The 21,852-nt window shown below is 43.4% G+C and overlaps 1 protein-coding gene and 1 long non-coding RNA gene across 7 annotated transcripts in view; one reads left to right on the top strand and one right to left on the bottom strand.

The window, feature by feature from the left end:
* The window catches only part of LOC134349440 (ETS-related transcription factor Elf-1-like), a 140,253-nt gene that overhangs the window by 3,130 nt on the left and 115,271 nt on the right, over nucleotides 1-21,852 (bottom strand). For all 6 annotated transcript variants that reach the window (XM_063053744.1, XM_063053748.1, XM_063053746.1 and 3 more), the window contains 3 exons: nucleotides 15,138-15,221; nucleotides 11,286-11,478; nucleotides 344-856 (listed from right to left, as the gene is read on the bottom strand). In XM_063053744.1, the coding sequence (XP_062909814.1) occupies nucleotides 344-856; nucleotides 11,286-11,478; nucleotides 15,138-15,221 (790 nt within the window). The remainder of the gene's footprint in view (nucleotides 1-343; nucleotides 857-11,285; nucleotides 11,479-15,137; nucleotides 15,222-21,852) is intronic.
* On the top strand, nucleotides 3,586-13,805 carry LOC134349441 (uncharacterized). Its single transcript, XR_010018673.1, has 3 exons — nucleotides 3,586-4,394; nucleotides 11,348-11,464; nucleotides 13,270-13,805. It is a non-coding gene; the product is annotated as an uncharacterized LOC134349441 (long non-coding RNA).

Genomic DNA, 21,852 nt, shown 5'->3' with positions numbered 1-21,852 from the left:
GCTATGGATGGATATTCTTTTATGATCTCTGATGATGTGGGGGGCATTTGGCTCACTGAGTATATTCCAGCTCTCAGATCAACTCCATTCCTTGTTGCCCCCTTCTCTTATTTACCCTCGCAAGTGGTTGATTCACTTTCCACATCCCTATTAGTGGTCATTTACAGTGGCCAATCAACCTTTCAACCAGTGCATGTTTGGGACGTGGGAGAGCTGTGAAAACTCCACAAGGATAATATTAGAGGCTAGGATTGACCCTGATCTCTGAAGCTGTGAGGCTGCCATACTACCAGCTGTGCCATTATCTCTATGCTCAGGACTTAAAATAGTACTTGCTCTTTACCTCACTGACTGTGCTGATGGAGTCATCGATGCTGAAAATGGGATGTTTCTGCTGGTGACCTTCTGCTCTTCACGGTGAGGTGGAGCTGGGTGTACCACCTGCGCAGTCTTGAGAACACTGGGTTGCTGCACTTTGGGAAGGGACTGAACATCTTTCAACATTTCTGGTGACAGTATGTGCACTGACCCTTGCTCAGTCTCTCCAACACAACTTGCCTTCATTGACTTGACTACAGTAGAGGGCTGGGGTGAACCTTCCCTCACACTGGACATCACATGTGAGGCAACCCTGGGTTTCTGGGTTTGGATACAACTGGTGACTACCGACGGCAAGACGGTTGCTGAAGTCATGGGAAGCTTGTATGCTGAGAGTTTTGGAGGATTTTCCTGGGTTTCAGAAATAGAACTGGGCTCATCGTCATCAATGCAGATGAGGTTCTTGGGCATCTCCTTGAACTGATAGACCAAGCGCTGCCCCTCCACCTTGGCAAGGATTCCTCTTTGGTAATAATATCTGTAATTGAAAGGAAAGGACAGGATTATAGCTGCCTGTAGATTTACAAAGCGACTTACTTACAATTCCTTTATTCTGCAAGAGAATCAAAATTTCTAGCTAATACAAACACAGACATGCACTATGGTACTAGGAATATAGTTTACACATTCTTGCTAGTGGAAATCTTTCAAAATACAGAACTACCATTACTAATCACAATCGGAAAAGGTGAAAATTTGTACACCCTGGAATCTCATTACAAACAAACATGAGTGATGGAAGGAAGTTCTCCACAGATGCCTAACCTGTTGAATATTTCCTGAATTTTGTGTCTTCAGTGCAAAAAGCCAGCCTCTCCAAGTCTAAATACTGACACATGAAGAATTAAGTCTGACCCGAGCTCATCAGGCTAGTGCTTATGCCTGTTTCCATGGCGTGAAGCGACTGAGAGTATGAGACTTTCCCCCGGATAGGATGCCAGTCTATTGCGAGGTTGACACCCAGCATTTTGCCGGACTGTGGAGCAGTGTGTGGTTAAGTGCCTTGGCTGGGGCTCGAACTCACGACCTTCAGATCGCTACTCCAACGCCTTAACCACTTGGCCACACACCACACCATGAAGAATTACAGATTCTTATTTTTGTGTTGCAACATACTAGTGCAACTTCACTAATGCATGCTGCCTGAAATCGAGTGTGTGGTTTCCCTTTTGGCCTTCGCCTCTGAAAGAAATTTTTCTCCTCCCAAAGTGCCCCTAAGCTAATTTCAACAATATTAGCTGGAGAAAGAGAGCTGAAGCTCTAAGTTAACGTCTTAAGTGAAGGCAACACAGCATACTGACAACAATGTTCTTATATGTGACCTTCACATTATTCAGACTCTGAGTGAAGCATTGTAATTGCATCACTGTCTCCATTCTCTATCTGTCACTGACATGTCTCTGCAGAACCTCCTCAAATGCTGGAAGTCCTAGACTATCAGTTCAGGTGGCTGAGGCCAGAATAAAAACCTAGATCACTTCTGAGGGCTACTTACATGGAACTTACTTTGTTCCAATCATGTCTAGCCAGATATTGATATTGTTAGGTAGCCTTTGTGACTTCATAAACGTCTTTTTTTATTAATTACTATTTGGACTGCTCCCAAACAGTAAAACACCAAGAATTCCTCACTTAAAATGCCAGGAAATATGACTGGTGTTTCTGTGTTTGAAGGTATAACTTGCTTCGCATGATCTTATGACCCTCATCAGAGTGAGGGTGTGGCGCGTGGCCCAGTGGTTAGGGCGTTGGACTAGCAATCTGAAGGTCGTGTGCTCGAGCCTTGGCTGAGGCAGCGTGTGTGTCTTTGAGCAAGGCACTTAACCACACAATGCTCCAGTCTACCCAGCTGAGAATGGGTACCAGCAAATGCTGGGGGTTAACCTCGCGATAGACTGGCGTCCTATCTGGGGGGGGGGGTGGGAGGCTTCACGCCATGGAAACCGGCATAAGCACGGGCCTGATGGGCCACAAGGGTTGTGACAGACTTTAATCATCAGAGTGAGGGGCTTAAAAAAAATTAGATTTCACATCTAATCATTATCTCATCATTGTTTTTTGATATTTTATTTAGTTTTATACGCAGAGGTGTAGCTCTATTGCAAAAAAAAAGGAGTTAGTTCAGTTAGAGACTTTGGTCGGTGTAGACAAGTTTGGCTGAACGGCATGCTTCTGTTCTAAACAACACTACTCTAAATTAAAATACAAGTTGTCATTGGCTTAGAATATGCATTATGCTCACGCAGGGCTTATTTGATGAAACTGGCACGTCTCCAACCCCAACAGAACTATTCAGTTCTGGGGTCATTTTACAACCAACATTTCAGAACACCACTGCGACCCAGATCTTTGGCTCAGCCAAAATTGCAGAAGTTCCTTCACAGCCTGTGCCATAACCAGAGGATTTAGCCTCATTCTGCCTACTGCCTGGTATCGGTTACTTCAGCACCAGGAGTGGTCCAGCTCAAACACCGTTAACCCACCATGATCTACCATAAGGTGGGCAGCAAAAAGCCTTCATTTAATAACTGAGCTATGTCCAGATAATGGACACCAAAACTCTCACTAGCCGACTGCACTGTTAAACAAATAACGGTTTTGGATTCAAAATTTGAATGTCAAGTGTTTTGGCTGCAGCTGCCAGTTTGTGCAAAGTTTGAACAGTCTGTTTGTGCTGAAGTGCACAGCTGGGGAAGTTCAGCAGTTTGTGAAAGATAACATCACAGGATTCTTCCATCATGGCTGATTTATTATCCCCCTCAACCCCTTTCTCCCGCTTCACATACCTTTTTCATGTAGTCACTAATCAAGGACCTATAGAACTCTGCTTCAACTACACCCTATGACTTGGCCTCAACAGCTGTCAGTGGCAATGAATTCCACAGACTCATCACTCTGGCGAAAAGAAATCTTCTTCATTTCTGTTCTGAAGTGATGTTCTTGTATTCTGATGCTGTGAAGAGTTTAATCATCCTGCACAATGTGCTGTGAAAGGGGAGAGGGGGAATCATCCTGCATAATGTGTTATCAAAGGGAAGAGAGAGGGAATCAAGCAACACACATCAAAGTTGCTGGTGAATGCAGCAGGCCAGGCAGCATCTCTAGGAAGAGGTACAGTCGACGTTTTGGGCCGAGACCCTTCGTCAGGACTAACTGAAGGAAGAGCTAGTAAGAGATTTGAAAGTGGGAGGGGGAGGGGGAGATCCAAAATGATAGGAGAAGACAGGAGGGGGAGGGATGGAGCCAAGAGCTGGACAGGTGATTGGCAAAAGGGATATGAGAGGATCATGGGACAGGAGGCCCAGGGAGAAGGAAAAGTGGGAGGGGGGAAAAACCCAGAGGATGGGCAAGGGGTATAGTCAGAGGGACAGAGGGAGAAAAAGGAGAGAGAGAGAAAGAATGTGTATATATAAATAAATAACGGATGGGGTATGAGGGGAAGGTGGGGTATTATCGGAAGTTTGAGAAGTCAATGTTCATGGGAATCATCCTGCATAATGTGTTACCAAAGGGGAGAGGGAGGGAATAGTCCTGCACAATGTGCTGTCAAAGGACTGAGAGAGGGAATCATCCTGCATAATGTGCTATGAAAGGGCAGAGGTAGGGAATTGTCCTGCACAATGTGCTGTCAAAGGAGGGAATGGAGTGATGGTGCTGGTGGGATGAAGAAAAAAGAGTAGACATAAGGAGCACTTAACCAGAAGTGACAGAAATTGATGCTTCCCATCTTCCCTTTCCCTTCCTTTGCCCATCAACCACACACACCCCTCCCTTCAGTTTGCCTATTCACTGCCTTCCTTCAATTTTATGGGTCACTGCCCTCTCCTATCAGATTCCATCTTCTTCAGTCATTTGTAATTTCCACCAATCAGCTCCCAGCTTTTCACATCATTTCCACTCTCCTTCATCTGCCTATCACCTCCCTCATCTGGCTCTACCTGCTAGCCAGCCACTCCTTCCATCTTTCTATGCTTACAATCTCTCCACATATGCTGTTGGGCTACTGAATGCTTCAGGTATTTTCTCTACTTTATTTCAGATTTCTAGCATCTGCAGTTTTGTTAAAATTTTCCATTTACTTCAACCCATTAATCTCAAAAGTCTTAGGCACATATATATGTAGCCAGGGTGCATTTGTATATAGCACAGTACTGCATTTGTCAACATGTAGCGGAAAACGAGATTGCAAATCTGGTGGGAACAAAGGTTGTTGGGAGTGGCGAGGGTGCAGCACTGTGGGACAGGTGGCAGGGAAGGAGTGACAGGGCGGGTGGGGGCAGAGATGGCACGTGTGCAGACACACCCAGCCCCGAGACACCAGGCAAGATAAGTTGATACCAAATAATTGGTTTATTGATCATTACAGAATGTCTCTCTGGTGCTTCCCTTCTCCCTAACCATGACTCCCCTCTCCTTGCCGCCTTCCTACTCTCAGTCCTCAGTACAGATCTATATCAGAATCAGGTTTAGCATCACCCATGTCATGAAGTTTGTGTTTTTTTGTGTGGCAGCAGTACAGTGCAATACATAAAATTACCTTGGTACTATGCGCAAGTCTTGGGCACTGCATAAACTATTACGCTCAGAAAATACAAATCAAGTTTATGTTGTACTCCTTGCAATTCTATTTCCTTTCTCCAAATGAAGGCAGTAATCAAGCTGAAATCTGACCAAGCTAATCAACAACTAAAACTAAGCTGAGAACCATGAAAACAAAGACGTTTTGAGTTCAAACATTCTGAGTTGGTTAAGGAAATGCCTTCTTCTAAGACAATACCAGACCTTTGACAACCACAGCACATCTCCAGTAACCATATTATTTGTGATGATTGCAAAATATCTTGTGATTAATCTAAAGTTGGCTAATCTACAGTATATAACTTACTACACTGCCTGCCACAGATTTATTTGGAGATCTATATTGACCAACAAATGTCTAAAAACATAGTCGTATGGTGCATTTGAAAACAAACCACTAAATTTTAGAACAGAACAAGATTGATTGAAATGATATCACTCCATATAATTTTGTGTGTCAAATTGGAGTGAGAAAGCCCCATTCTCCACACAATGCTCCTTTGAGATTTTGCCTGGAAATTAGGTTGCATGGTTTTATTTAGTTCCTGGTCCTCAGTTGTGGCACACAATGACTCTTCAAAATGCCACCAAATGTGGAGGTCAATATCCAGGACTAGATCTCTTGACATCTAAATGGACAATCAATGAAGATGATGCCAATTAGTGAAAGGTAACAAGGATGGAGTCGAAGATCTACAGAAGCCTCCTTGCCAGTAATTCTCAACATGACAATTTAATGCTACTGAAAGATACTTTTTTTAATTAAAAGAAATCTACTGGATGCAGGTCAATACACAGGTTTTCCCGCTATTGGATTATATTCAACCATGCAAACCCCCAAAATTTCCCTGGTTCTCATTTTGGGATCTAAACAACTTGCTGTCAATAGAAGATTAAAATCCTGCATCTACTGTTCATGAACAACTTTGTGAGTGGCCCCTGAATCACTGCAGCAAACTATTCAAACACAGGAAATTCCCTGCAAGACCTCAGTGTGCAAAACCTCCTTCCAAATGTACAATGGCTTCATTTGAAGAGGTTAACCTCAGCTGAAAGATTACTGCCCAACCACCCAAAGAAACCTGCTGAAGACAGCTTTTCCAATCAGCACTGGAGCAAAATGTCTATAAACTGTAAATATTGTCAAATGTAGAGTTGCTGATTTACAAGTGCAGTTCAACAGATGAAACTGTTGGAAAGACTCAGCACATCAGGCCTTATTCACCGAGAAAAAAAGACAATTGTTAATCCAGCTGATGGCCTCTCATCAGCATTTAATGTTTTATTTCCAAGTTCCAGCACCTTCAGTACTAGGCTGACTGACAGCAGGAATGAAAGGGGCCTTTTCTGGTTGGCTACCGGTGACTAGTGCTGCTCCGCAGGGGTCTGCGTAGGGACCACTACCTCTCATGTTTATGTTAATGATCTGGATGATGGATTGATGGCTTTATGGCCAAGTTTGGGGATGCTACAAGGATAGGTGGAGGGGCAGGTAGTGTTGAGGAAGGAGGGAGTCTGCAGAAGGACTTAGACAGATAGGAAGATTGTCAAAGAAGTGGCAGATGGAATACAAGTGCAGGGAAGTGTATGGTTATGCACTTGGGTAGAAGGAAGAAAGGCACAGACTAGTTTCTAAATGGGGAGAAAATTCAATAACTGGAGGTGCAAAGGGACTCGGGAGTCCTCGGGCAGGATTCCTTAAAGGTTGAGTCAGTAATATGGAAGACAAATTAAATGTTAGTATTCATTTCGAGAGGATTAGAACAGAAAGCCAAGGATGTAATGCCGAGGTTAAATAAGACATTGGTCACACCATACTTGGAATATTGTGTGCAATTTGGGCTCCATAACAAAGGAATGATGTGGAATGGAGAGGGTCCAAGGGAGCTTTACGAGAATGATCCTGGGAATAAAAGGATTAATGTATGAGAAGTATTTGATGGCTCTGGGTCTTTACTCACTGAAATTTACAAGAATTGGTGGTGGTAGGGGAGGAGACACATTAAAACCTACCAAATATTGAAAGGCCTAGATAGAGTAGAGAGGATGTTTCCTATTGTGGAAGAGTCTAGCAACAAAGGGCATAGCCTCAGAATAAAAGGACGTCCCTTTAGAATGGAAATCGGAAGGGATTCCTTTTAGCCAGAGGATAGTGAATCTGTGGTATTCATTGCCATAGGTGGCTGTGGAAGCCAACTCATTGAGTATATTGAGAGTAGAGCTAAGATGGCACTTAACAGCAACTCCTTCGAGCTCATCTGCAAACAGCTTAATTTCTACCTTTAGCGCCTCTCTTTTCCATTTTCAGGGTGGGTGGGGCTCTGTTGGAGAACCTGACCTGGAATTACACTCAGACTTTGGTTCTTTGTGGCGGTGGATCTACTCCCGGGGGCTCATGACCAGCCGCTTTTCAAAACCCCAAGGACTCAGCCAAGAAAAGCACTCCTTCGGGGTTTCTGAGGCTTCGCCGCCCTGTAAATGAACTGATTCCAAGCAGGCGCGGCCAACTGAAGCATTGTGGGAGAAAACGGAAAATCAGAAACAGCAGATCAGCTGTCAGGGGCTCAGTAATTGGCGAATCTTGCACTCACTCTCTCTTTCGTTGTTGGGGGAAGAGTTTGTTGCTGATTCTTGAGCTGGAGAACTTGTGGGAGAAAAGCAACATGACAGACTTAAACAACGCAAATCAGCAAGTTGTTTTGTTATGTCTCCCCCTTTCACTGTGAAAGAGAGACACCTCTGTTTCCCTTTATTAAGGAAGGAGAGAGTGTGTGTTATGTCAAATTGTTGAGTGAACAATTAGTTTTTGTTCTACTGCAGATCATGGTCTTTCTTGGAGGTTTTGCTATTGCTTGCTTGGTAGGTGGAGGGTGCTGATGCAGTTTTTGCCGAAGTGGGAGCGGTGGGGGTGGGGGAAGGTTGTTACTTCACTGCTGCCTGTGCCTGGGAAGGGGAGGGGTTTTGGGGTTCTAATATTTTTACTGTCACTCATACTTTGGGGCACTCTTCTGTTTTCATGGATGTCTGTGAAGAACACGAATTTCAGGCTGTATATTGCATACATTTCTCTGACATTAAGTTATTGACTATTGAACTCCAGAACAAAGATTTGTAGGTTCTTATATAGTAAGTTATGGGGAGAAGGCAGGAGAATGGGGTAGAGAAGGAAAATAAGTAAGTCATGATCAGATGGCAGTGTAGATTCAATAGTCTGAATGGCTTAATTCTGCTCCTATGTCTTATGGACTAAAATGACATTAACTTTTTCGGACAGCAATTTGCTCAGCTAAAAGAATGCAGAAAAGATTTAAGAGGATGTTGCATGTCCAGACGGCCTGAGTTACAGGGAGAGGTGGCCAGATTAAGTCTTTATTCCTTGTAACACAGGAGAATGAGGGGCAACAATCTAGAAATGCTTAAGGTTATGAGAGGCACATGGTAACTGTGTTTTCCTCGAGGGCTGGAAATGAAAACTAGGGAGCATAGATTTAGGGTGACGTGTGGCATCTTTTTCCCCACGCAGAGGATGGAAAGCTGCCAGAAGAGTGGCATGTACACTTAAGAAGCACTTGGATAGGTGCATGGCAAGGCAGACCTTGGAGGGATGTGGGCCAAATGCAGAAAAGTAGGACTAGCTGGGCCATGGACACATTAGGCCAAAGAGTGCTGCCTTGTTCTAAATCTCTAAACATGTCTAATATGGCACACAATTAAAGCTGTTGAAAACACTTAACATGTTCAATGGTACTTAGTGTGACTGTTGAATAATTAGCTGCAGTTCCAACAAATCACTAATTGTGTTGATTGGATCTAGGAAAGCTGCACCAGTCTACCCTTCAGACTGCCAACATTATTATTGCAAATATCAGGCCGATGGTTTCAAGCAGCCTGAATGCATCACAGTTGATACAAGCATTCAACCAATCTTCCCAGTTTCTCTGAAACAAAGTTTTATTTGCTACAATTTTAGTTTGGTTTGTCTTAGCTGACTAATTTGGCTACACAAACATTGCTACAAGAGATGCCTCTTCCATAACTCTGATACCCAAGACAAGTGAGCTCTCCTGTAACCAGCAACTAGCCAGAGATGTGAAGAACTTAGCTAATAGACGGGGAACATCAGGGTTATTCATCTGATAAATGCTACCCTTTTCAACTCATCTACAACTCAATTCCCTGCACACTTTTGCTCCACATTACTTTATACTCTTACCCAACTAAATCTTGGAGTTTGCTGCTTCAACTTGTTAGTATCCATTGCCACGAAGGGAGGAGAATTACACGGCTTCCTAAACTTCAGTGGCAAATGCTTTCTGATTTGTCCAATGGATTTGCTCCAACCTTAATACTGTTGCATGTTTCTGCATTAAAAATGTACTGCCTGGTGTTCTTGGAAGGTCAAACTCAGGAGATCATCCACAGGTCTAATTCTGTCAATGACCAGTTTGTGCGGTGGGGTGGGGAGGGTGTCATATCAGGCTAGGGTTGCAGGCAAGCTAGCAACATCAGGAAATCAAGGCTAGTCTTCAACTGGAGGTGTGTAGTGGAATTGACAGTCAGTGACTGGTAAATTGGTTTATTACTGTCAAATGGCATGTTTTCATACCATCCATCCAGATCACTTCATTACATCAGTACCTAGATGTTGTACATGGAAAAAGTAATAACAAAATGCAGAATAAAGTGTTACAGTAGAAGAACCATTGGCAAGCTAGTAGGGGTCTGCGCTGATTCAGAATTATGAAGGTGCACTGATTATGTTCTTATCTGCAGGTCACCCTACGTGGTACTTTGGGATCACTATTGTGTTCCTCAGCCATCATTTACTGTACCATCCTTTGCATCTAAAATTATGCCAAGGTTGCAAGGATGCCTTGCAACATGAAGGGATGCATAACTTTCTCAAATGATATTGTTAGCCCAAGGAATAGTTTTCAAAATCCACGGTTTTAATTTTAAATTTCCAACATCCAAGTTTTGATTTTCAAATTGCAATGTTAATACAATCCCACGTAATTCAGTTGCTACACATTAGTGGAGTTATCCCCACTATCAGAGAAGAGTTTCTCTGTGTCTACTTTATCAAATTATTTTTAATATTTTAGAGGATTTCCAGCAGATTGGCCCTCAATGGCCTCTCAAAATGACTGTATATCCTTCCTGGAGTATACCAGCCCAAACTGAACGCAACAATAATGTTAATTTCTCCTTTATTAAGGCATTGCCTTCACAGCAGAAGAGACTACAATTACATTATTGTTTAACTGGACTGGGAGCCAGAACACCACTTCTTTGCCATATGTTAGGCAACAAATATTCAAATACCCAAAAATTTTCCATTGAATCCCTGTTTTATATTCGGAGAATGTGCTGGATTGATGAAAAGTAATCTATAATTGTATTCTCAGGGTAAAAATTGATATACATTCCACGCTTTCTGAGGTAGACCGACAGAAAAATGGATACAAAAAAAAACTTCTGAAAAAGTACTTATGGAACTCAATATGCAAAGTTTTGACAGATTGGTTTAAAAAGAACAAAGGCTGGCCTTGCTCAGTTTTCACAGGAAGAAAAGCTTTGAGTAATTGAAGAAAAAAAAACTAAGAACAGCAAAAAAGTGTGTAACTTGGCAATGAAAATGATCACAAACCTTGAAGAAACTGACTGCCCGATTTGCAAGATTGATGAGATTTGACAGTGCTAGGCTTGTACTCGCTAGGAGTTCAGAAGGATAAAGGGGCATCTGGTAGAAACCAACAGAATACTGACAAGGCCTGGATAGAATGGAAGCGGACCAGGTACTTCTATTAGTAGGAAAGTCTAGGATCTGAGAGTACAGGCTCAGAATAAAGAGACATCCCTTTAGAACTAAGATGAAGTGTAATTTCTTCAGCTAAAGCATGAAATTTTTTGCCATGAATGGCTGGAGGCTAAGTAATTTGGTATAGTTAAAGTAAAGACTGATAGGTTTTCGGTTGGATATGGGGGGGGGGCAGATTTAGGAGTTACAGAGAGAATGTAGAAGAATGGAGTTATGCAAAAACAAACACAACATCAGCCATTATTGAACAGCAGAACAGACTTGCTGGGCTGAACAGCCTAATTCTGCTTCTATATCCTGGGTCTATGATGCTTCAACTAGGCACGGGACAAGTGTGATTACCAAGTCAACACTAGACAGTATACAGCTTCATAAGGATGATTGACCAGGCCTGTGTGAGGAAATCACTAGCAACAAAGCTGTATCTTGGCAATTCTGTAAGCAGACTAACTAAACCCTTCACAGATGAATGGTGTATTTCTATACTCACCACACTAATGTAACGCACCTGAGAGCTCTGCCCATTGTCTCATAATTCATATCCGGCTTGTTTTTGTGTTTACCCCATAGTTTGGACACAGCTTTCGAGTCAACCAGTTTGAAAATGCCTTTCTCCCTCTGAGTCCATTTGATATATCGGGGACATGTATTCTTGTCTTGGAGCAAAGCCAGAAGGAACTCCCAGAGGTAGATTGTGTTTCCTGCAAATATTTAACAGCATGTAAAGCATTGTACATACTAAGCTAAATATTCATATACTAAGCTGCTTTCGATGTTACAATCCATCTGATGATTTTCCTTTGATGACCAGAAATCAAGATTCACATTTGTATAATGCTTTCTCATTAACAGGTTTACCCCAAGGTATTTTATGACCAATAAAGGAGTTTTCAAAGCGCAGAGTTACAAAGGAAACAAGAAAGTCAATTTCTGTCAGAAAGATCTGTGAGATATCCACCAGAAAACTTGCTTTAGTTAATGTCAGTTGGGGACTCAGTATGAGGAAGGACAGCAGGTACAGCTCCTCGGCTCAATTTGCAATAGTCGCATAACATATCTTCTACCCTCTTTTGGTCGACCTGAATTCCATGGCCAAGTATCTCGACTCCAGTTCAAATCTTTGGCCTTTTGGGCTCACAGGGCAGTGCTTCCCACAGAGCCTTGGTGTTGCATCAACAGTGAATGATATTGGTTAAGAGGCAAACACCTCTCTTCACTGGATCTGCCACAACAACTTTAATGATGAGGCCTCCGTCACTCAGGGACAACCATGGACGCTGTGTCCTGGCTGTCTAGGGACGCCAGCCTGGGCAGTATAATATGGAGAGCAAGCTGTTGCCCAAGTCCCAAGCTCCCCTTCTTCACGTATCTGATGAAGCCAAAGGAATGGCCGAGACTGAAACAGTTTGGCACCAGCAGCTTTGTAGGAGATGCCAGTCAATATTGAACTGAACGTAGGACAGCCCTATTCTCGAATCCTTCCCCATGGATGGGTATTGCCGCAAAGTGGTGGAAGGTTGAGATCAGAATTCACCTTCTCCTAGATGAGCTGCCAACCATGGCTGATGAGTTCCATCTGCCTGAAGCAAGTGGTTTTAAGGCACCAGTAACCCACATTTGCCCCTCCTCCTGCCAGTAGAAATATTTCCGCCGGGCATAGTAGCTAAGCCACACGTGAAGGCCAGGAGCCGGTCTTGGCTGTCAGAGGCTATTTGAGGCGCACGTCATTGGGAGCATTTAATAGGAAATCTACAGGCGGTGATGCTCCTGGCTGCAGGCTTGTATGGTGCTGTTGGCCCAGCCCAGTAACGACAGTGAATTGTGCAGGTAGGACACACTGCAGTCAGTGTATTGTGGTGTGGCAGGTGAAGGTTTAAAGGAGGCTGATAATCAAGTACAGGTCCACAATCCCTTATCCGAAATCCTTAGGGCCAGTTGCATTTCGGAATTCAGAATTTTTCGGATTTCAGACCGCCCCCCCCCCCCACCCCGATACCAAAAAACACCTATGTTCAAGTCTCTTATTAAACCTGTCTCAGTGCGGTGTAGTTTAGGACCCGGCGGCGCACTAAACCTACACACATCCTTCCGTATACTTTAAATCATCTCTAGATTACTTATAATACCTAATACAATGTAAATGCAATGTAAATAGTTGTTATACTGTATTGTTTAGGGAATAATGACAAGAAAAAACTTCATTTCCAACAAAAACATTCAATAAAACATAAAAACATACAGCTTCAAATGAACCGTATCAAACACATGGTAAATGACTTATTGGAATAAATGTAGAATGTCACTGTCACTATAAAACTTCAGTAACTTGTCTTTCTGTTTATTTAAATCATATACAGTGGTAGTTCCGACACTATTTTCTTCAGTAAGACGCTGCACAGACACACCACGATAAAGCTTCTGCAATAACTCCACTTTCTGCGTTATTGATAATGATAGATGCTTCCTTCTCTTTTTCTCATTGTTACCTATAGGGGTACCTGCAGCTCCTTTTGATATTTTCACAGTGAAATTAAACACAAAGTCAACAGTGAACAGAAAATATCAGCGAACAGCAAATGCACGTGTAACCAGTACGACCGCTGAGCCACAATTGACGTCTGGGGGCCTCTGCTAGTGTTGTCACGTCACACCTGAGTGACGTCAGCTGTTGGTGAAAAAAACTTCGGTTTTCGGAGCTTTTTAGATTTCAGATTTTTGGATAAAGGATTTCTGCTTTGCCCTTAATGGGCTCATGCAGGCAAGAGAGCTGATTCTTTTAAAATGTTATTTAAATTAATTATGATACTTTCAATTAAATTTATATGAGCTCTTAAATAAACTCATTACGTGTCATATTTTTTTTTGTTTTTCAAATTATCTGCATCCTGTTTGAAATGTCTCTAGTCACTGGAAGCACTTCCAAGCAGTTGCAAAGTTCCACTCTCTGCCAGCTCTCCTTGAAGCAATAACGCCTGGACCACAGAGACACCCACAACATATAAATAGTGTGGGTTGCCGGCCCAGATCACTCTCGATCTGGCACATTCATAGCAAACTGGGCTAGTTGTTGCTAACCTCAACACTGGCCTTGTGAAGAAGTACTGAAAAGTAATAATAATGTGCATTGTTCACTGTCCTGCAAGGCTGAGGTCAAATGATCTTGTTGGCACCCCATTATGCACACTAATGGAAAAAGGTTCTTTAAGGTTGTCATAGAAGGGGGTGGTAGTGGGGATAAACTCCCACTACCTATTAAGTTATCTTAATGGCATGCGTCCCAAATAGCCTCTAACAACCAAGTCCAGCTCCCGGCCTTCATGCGTGCTTAGCTACCAAGCCCAGCGGAACTGTTTCCACTGATAGGAGAAGGGGCAAAGGTGGGCTACTGGCACCTTAAAACCTATCTCTTCGGGCAGATGGGGCTTCTCAGCCGTGGTTGGCAGCTCATCTAGGAGAAGGAAACCTCATCTGAAACCTTCACTACCCACTCGAGGGGAAGGCTTTTAAGTAAACCCATAGGAAATGTCCATAGCTGGAGTCTCTAGATTGAGTTCAATGCTAACTAGCAACTCCTGCGATGCTGCTGCTATCAAACTGTATCGGTTTCTGCTGTTCCTTTGGATTCATCAGCTGCGTGGAGAGGGGGGGCTTGCCTGCTGAATGGGCAAAAGCTTGCTCTCCATATCATGCAACACACATCAAAGTTGCTGGTGAACGCAGCAGGCCAGGCAGCATCTCTAGGAAGGGGTCCTGACGAAGGGTCTCGGCCTGAAACGTCGACTGTACCTCTTCCTAGAGATGCTGCCTGGCCTGCTACGTTCACCAGCGACTTTGATGTGTGTTGCTTGAATTTCCAGCATCTGCAGAATTCCTGTTCTCTCCATATCATGCTGTCCTGGCTTGCTTATCATGTACACAGCTAGGATGCAATATCCTGGTCGACCCTGGCCAATGGAGGGCCTCACTGGAGAAACAATGGGATCCTGAGCATCTTGCAGAATTTAACTTGCTGTTCTGATGCAACCTGACTGGAGGAGGGTGAATTGCATGTCAGACCTTAATTGATGCACACTTAAAGCATTGTCTCATAGCTCACACTCTTCAAATGCCTTCAAATAACCATTTCCCAAAGGAAAAGCAGTAAGTGTTCATGTTGACATGATAGTTAAAATAGCGATGATGCCTCACTATTACATTTATCCAACAAAGCCTCAACTCACTTCCTTTAAAAACAGAAGAAAGCAGACTGATGGAGCATCTCTACTCTAGATTTTCTTTGTATAAGCTTCCCGCTCACTTGATCCTGAGAGCCAAGGCTCAACCCTGCGTTGTCAAGGTGCCATTGTTCTTATTGGATTACCTTTGCCATCTTTGTTTTTTCTTTTCACAGGGAAGTCTGGATTTGCCACCGGTGAAGCTGGACGAGGTGGTTTCAGTTTTCGCCCTGGAAACAAAACATTTAAATGTTCAAGTAATGTTATCATTATATTTGACATTACATTTTCAGTGTTAATTGAAGCCTGCTGGAAATACTGGGGCAAAGCTGAGACCTTGAAGCAGTCACCGCACTTCCCAGCTCCTTCCACTTGGCCTGCAAGAGTTACCTTACTAAATATTTATCTAATTTCATTTTGGAAGCTAATTAATTCGCTTCCTTCTCATTATGTTAGTGCACTTCAGATCAAAACAATTATTTGATATCAATTATTTTTCCATTTCTTCTTCATTCCTTCAAATATTCTCTTCTACTGTGTGGCTCTGACTGTAGACTTTGCACGATCTCCCTGGAACCATATGGTTTAACTTCTGGTTCCTCCCTCCTCCTAAAGACACTTCAATTGGTCAGTTAGTTGGTTTCAGTACATTATCTATAATGTAATAGATGTAGGGGAATTGGGACGAGTGAATGGGAATGAGAGAGAGAGGGACAGAACAAGTTACAGGAAAAAGGGACTGATGGGAATGCTCAAGAGCCAGCATTGAGTTAAATGGGCCAAATGGCTGATTTCCATGTAAACAATAACTAACATTATTTACACAAGGGGGAAATTAAATCTCTCATCTTAACTTGCATGTACCTAAAAAAAACTTCTGCCTTTCTGCTAACCCAATAGCAGTAAAACATATGACTCCCCACATTCATGACAGCGACTGAAGGGCAGTTGCTTTGTTTAAAAAAAATGGCCTAAATTTGACCCAACAGCCCATGTAAAAATAATTTGAGCCTTTTTGTTTAAAATAGCTTGTTTATTGCTGGTCATGAAAATTCTGCATATTTCTTTGACATTGACTGAGAAACACTGTCAATTTAGGTCCGCAAAACTGAACAGTTGCTCATTATATGCTTAAAAATGCATGAATAATTTATAATATGAAGATGATATCAGATGAATTCTCAACCTCAACTCAAAGCATTCTGTGGATGAGCCACAAGGAAAAGGCAATTCTGGATTGGGTGTTGCGTAATGAACCGGATTTAATTAGGGAGCTCAAGGTAAAGGAACTCTTAGAAGACAGTGATCATATTATGATAGAGTTCACCCTGTAGTTTGAGAGGGGGAAGCCAAAATCAGATGTATCAGTATTACAGTGGAGTAAAGAGAATTACAAAGGGAGGAGAGAGGAGCTAACCAAAGATGGTTGGAAGGAGACACTCTCAGGGAATACAGCAGAACAGTAATAGCTGGAGTTTCTGGAAGCAATTCAGAAGGTACAGTATAGATACATCCCAAAGAAGAAATATTCTAAAGGGAGGGTGAAGGTAGCTGAAGAGATTGTGGAGTAGTTATCTTTCAAGAACCACTAGATTCTGGAATGGTTCCGGAGTACTTGCAAATTGCAAATGTCATTCAACTCTTTAAGAAGGGTCAGAAGCAGGAAAAAAAGGAACTTATAGGCCAGTTGGCCTGACTTCAGTTGATTGGGAAGATGCTGAAGTCAATTATTAAGGATGAGGTTTCGGGATACTTGGAAGCACAGGATAAAGTCGGCCAGAGTCAGATTCGTTTCCTTAAGGGAAGTGACAAATATGCTGGAATTCTTTGAGGAAATAACAGACAAAGAACACATAACACAGAAGAGTACAGCACAGAAACAGGACCTTCGGACCATAATGCTGGGCCGAACCAGCTAAAAAGCAAAATCAAAAACACCCAAACACTAATCCCTCCTACCTACACAACATCCATATCTTTCCATCTTCCTCGCATTCATAGACAAAGCAGAACTGGTACATGTTGTTTACTTGGATTTTCCGTAGGCCTTTAATAAGTGTGTAGGTAGAGTGACATCACAAAAACAAATATAAGTTTTCCCTAGTCAGAAACCATGGATGAACAGAGAAGTTCACCTCCTGCTCAAATCCAGAGATTCAGCCTTCAGGCCTGGAGACTGGCAGGCTTACAGCTCAGTCAGGGCCAACCTGAGGAGGGGAATCTCTCAGGCTAAACACATATACAAACAGAGAATCGAGGAGCATTTCAACTCCTTGGACTCCCGGTGCATGTGGCATGTCATACAGGTCATTACAGACTTCAAACCACCTAGTACTGTGCCTGCTTTCAGCTCCGCTTCCCTCCCTGATAAGCTCAATTACTTCTACGTTCGCTTTGACCGAGAGAACAAGGAGGTCACCCTCAAAGCGGATCTCCCACCTGGTGAACTGCCTCTCTCACTTTCCACCTCCGATGTTTGCGCCACCCTGAGCAGGGTGAATGTACGGAAGGCAGCTGGTCCGGATGGAATACCTGGCCAAGTGCTCAGAGTCTGTGCAGGGCTGTTGGCCAGGGTTTTCACGGACATTTTTAAATCTGTCCCTGGCCCAGGCAGTTGCCCCAGAAGCTTCAAGATCGCCACCATCGTGCCAGTGCTGAAGCATTTCACTGCCACGGGCCTGAATGACTTCCGTCCAGTTGCACTCACCCTCATCATTGCAAAGTGCTTTGAGAGACTGGTTCTACCACATCAGAAATCCTGTCTGCCCACTACCCTGGACCCCCATCAATTTGCCTGTCGCACCAACAGGTCAACAGAGGATGCCATCTCCACGGCACTTCACTCTGCCCTGACCCACCTGGACAGCCCCAACTCTTACATCAGAACGCTGTTCATTGACTTTAGTTCGGCATTCAGTACTGTGATCCCCTCCAAGCTGATCGCCAAACTTCCGCCAGCTTGGTATCAGCTCATCCCTCTGCAAATGCACCTTGGACTTTCTGACTAACAGACCCCAATCTGTTAAGTTAGACAACCTCTCCTCCTCCACTCTCATCCTGAACGCCGGCGTGCCTCAAGGCTGTGTGCTGAGCCCTCTTCCGTACTCCCTTTTCACTTATGACTGCATTCCTGTACGCGGTTCTAAGTCCATAATCAAGTTTGCAGACGACACAATGGTGGTTGGCCTGATCAGCGGGATGATGAGACGGTCTACAGGGACGAGGTTCAGCACCTGGCCCCGTGGTATACCAACAACAAGCTGGCCTTTAACACCCAGAAGACCAATGAGATTATTGTGAACTTCAGGCATGCTAGGAGCCACACTCAAGTCCCCATCTACATCAACAGAGCTGTAGTGGAGTGTGTATCAAGCTTCAAATGCCTTGGTGTCCACATTTCCGATGATCTCACCTGGTGCCTGAACTCCTCCATCCCGATTAAAAAGGCGCAACAGTGCCTTTATTTCCTGCAGAGCATGAAGAAAGCTCACCTCTCTCCCAGGATACTGACGGACTTTTACTGCTGTATCATTGAGAGCATACTCACCAACTGCATCTTGGTGTGGTATGGCAATTGTCTCGTATCGGACCGCAGAGCACTCCAGCATGTGGTGAAAACTGCCCAGCGGATTATCAGCACCCAGTTGCCCACCATTAAGAACATCTACCATAAACACTGCCTGGGCAGGGTGAAAAGCATTATCAAGGATGGATCTCGGCCTAACCATGGACTTTTTACTCTCCTCCCATCCGGTGGGCACTACAGGAGCCTCCGCTCCCACACCAGCAGGCACAGGAAGAGCTTCTTCCCTGAGGCTGTGACCCTGCTGAACCTCACATCACAGCGCTAAGCAGTATTGCACCTATATTGTACTGTCTCAGTACTTTTATATTTGTATGCTGTAGCACTTACTTTTTATTCGCAGTTATTTTGTAAATAATACTATTGCTTTGCACTTCTGGTCAGGTGCTAATTGTATTTCATTGGTTTGTATCTGTACTCGGCACTAACAATAAAGTTGAATCTAATCTAGTCTAATAAGGTGCTGTACATAAAGTTGCTTAACAAGATAAGAGCCCATGGTATTACAGGAAAGATACAAGCATGGATAGAAGATTGGATGAATGGCAGAAGACAAACAGTGGAAATAATAGGGTGCCCTTTCTCGTTGGGCTTTGTGATCAAGTTTGCGGATGATATGAAGATAGGTGGATGGGCAGGTAATGTTGAAGAAACAGGGAACTTGCAGAAGAATTTAGAAAGATTAGGAGAATGGGCAAAAAATAATGGCAGACGGAATATAGTGTAGAGAAGTGTATGGTCATGCGCTTTGGTAGAAGGAATAAAGGTGTAGACTATTTTCTAAATGGGGAGGGAGTTCTCATACAGGATTCCCTAAAGGTTAACTTGCAGGTTAATTTGGTGATAAGGAAGGCAAATGCAATACTAGCATTTATTTTGAGTAGACTAGAATATAAAAGCAAGGATGTAATGCTGAGGCTTTATAACGTATTGGTATAAGAAATGATGTACTGGCATTGGAGAGGGTGCAGAGGAGTTGCATGAGAACGATTCTGGGAGTGACATGGTTAAAGTATCAGGAGCGTTTAATGACTCTGGGCCTGTAGTCGCTGGAATCAGAAGAATGAGGGGGGAATCTCATTGAAACCTATCGAATTTTAAAAGTCTAAGGAAGAGTGGATGTGGAGAGGATGTTTCCTGTTGTGGGGGAGTCGAGCACCATAGGGCACAGGTTCAGAATAAAGGAATGTCTATTTAGAACAGAGGTGAGGAGGAAATACTCTGGCCAGAAGGGTGTAATCTGTGGAATTCATTGAGGCCAAGTCATTTGATATATTTAAAGTGGAGGTTGATAGGTCTTTGATTAGTCAGGGTGTCAAAGATTATGGGGAAAAGATAGGAGAATGGGGTTGAGAGGTAAGAAATCAGCCATTCTGGAATGGTGAGCAGATTCCTTGGGCTGAATTCTGTTCCTATGCTTGATGGTCTTGTGGTCTAATATTCATCTAAAACCCAAGGTTGTTAGAAGGGTTAATGAAAAGTTCAATAATGATGCATATTTGCAAGAGAAATGGATGATTCATGTGTTCTGGTTTTGCCTTGGTATGACTTACTTTTACAGTCTTAAGGATCAACATAACCTGACAGCCTGCATTTTGCACAAAGTTCTACTTCCACTTTTCACAAAACAGTGAGGCAGCAGGACTTGAATTCTACTGTAGTGTTGGACGGTTAATGGGCACCACAGTCACGTCACTGAAGTCATTTCCTTCATGGGCTAGGGAGCATGCAGGGAGTTATTTTCAAAATCATTTACAGTCACTAAGTAGAACTCAGCTGGCATCAACCAAGTATAACACGCCCTAAATCATTAGTTCAATATACACAATTCTCTATTCCACACGCTGGCCTCTATACAATGTTTCCAAGCCTTTGGCTCCTTCCTAGCTGGCCTGTCTCAACATATGGAGAGTGTCACATACTGATGTAAACTGTACCTCCTCCACAGTGATTTATGTCCTCACTTATTCCAAAGACCCAAGAAAAGAATTCTGGCACAACAATGTGTACTTGATCAACAGCAACACAACCAAAAGAAAAGGTCCTGCTTTTAGAAAGGTTACTTCAAATGTTGAGAGACAGAATGAATTGAAAAGAACAAGTCTTATCAGGAGTGAGTCATAATTTAAAGAGAGGCCACTGTAGCAGTGGGCCAGTATTAAAGTGGTTAGTCTTTGAAGCCAAAGCCTTCGGTGAGAATGGGCTTGTGCAAGCCCAGATAGAGAGTTAAACAAGTTTCTAGTGTTTTTCCCTCTTTCTTTTTCTATTAGAACATATTTAGTATGCCAAGAATGGGTCCAGAGTTTATGGCATGTTCTTTGCATGAGATGTGGGAGCTCTGGGAGACCTCCAGTCTCCCCGATTTCTCCATCCGCACGAAGTGCATCTAGTTGCAGCTCCTCAGAAATCAAATTAAGGAACTGGAGCTACAGCTCGATGACCTTCGGCTCATATGGGAGAATCAGGAGGTGATAGATGGGAACTACAGCGATTAGGCAGCCAGTGCAAAGTCCCGCTGTGGCTGCTCCGCTCAAAAATAAGCGGACCACTTTGCACACCGTTGGGGGAAGATGACCTACCAGGAGGAAGCCACAGTGACTCAGTCTCTGGCACTAACTCTGGCTCTGTGGCTCAGAAAGGAAGGAGGGAGTAGAGGAGTCCAGTAGTGATAGAATATTTTATAGTTAGAGGAGCAGACATAAGATTCTGTGGATGTGAAATTGACACCTAGGAGGTATTTTAGACCACAAGCCCACAAGACATAGGAGCAGAATTAGGTCATTTGGCCCATCGAGTCTGCACTGCCGTTCAATCATGGCTGATCCTTTTTTCCCCCCTCCTCAGCCCCACACCCTGGCCTTCTCTCCACAACCTTTGATGCCATGTCCAATCAAGAACCAATCAAGTTCTGCCTTAAATACACCTAATGACTTGCCCTCCATAGCTGCCTGTGGAAATAAATTCCACAAATTGACCCTCTGGCTAAAAAAATTTCTCTGCATCTCTGTTTTAAATGGACGCCCTTTATCCTGAGGCTGTGGGCCCTTGTCCTAGACTTCCCCACCATGGGAAACACTCTTTCCACATCTACTCTGTCTAGGCCTTTCAACTTTTGAAAGGTTTCAATGAGATCCCCCCGTCAACCTTCTAAATTCCAGCGAATACAGCCACAGAGCTATCAAATGTTACTGGTATGATAACCTTTTTATTCCTATAATCATCCTCATAAATTCCTCTGAAGCCTTTCCAATGCCAGTACATCTTTTCTTAGATGAGGA

The sequence above is a fragment of the Mobula hypostoma genome, chromosome 7 (genome assembly GCF_963921235.1).
Source record: "Mobula hypostoma chromosome 7, sMobHyp1.1, whole genome shotgun sequence".
NCBI classification, from domain to species: domain Eukaryota; kingdom Metazoa; phylum Chordata; class Chondrichthyes; order Myliobatiformes; family Myliobatidae; genus Mobula; species Mobula hypostoma.
The sequence above is the reverse complement of the archived record's forward strand: the minus strand, read 5'-3'. Positions and strand labels throughout refer to the sequence as shown.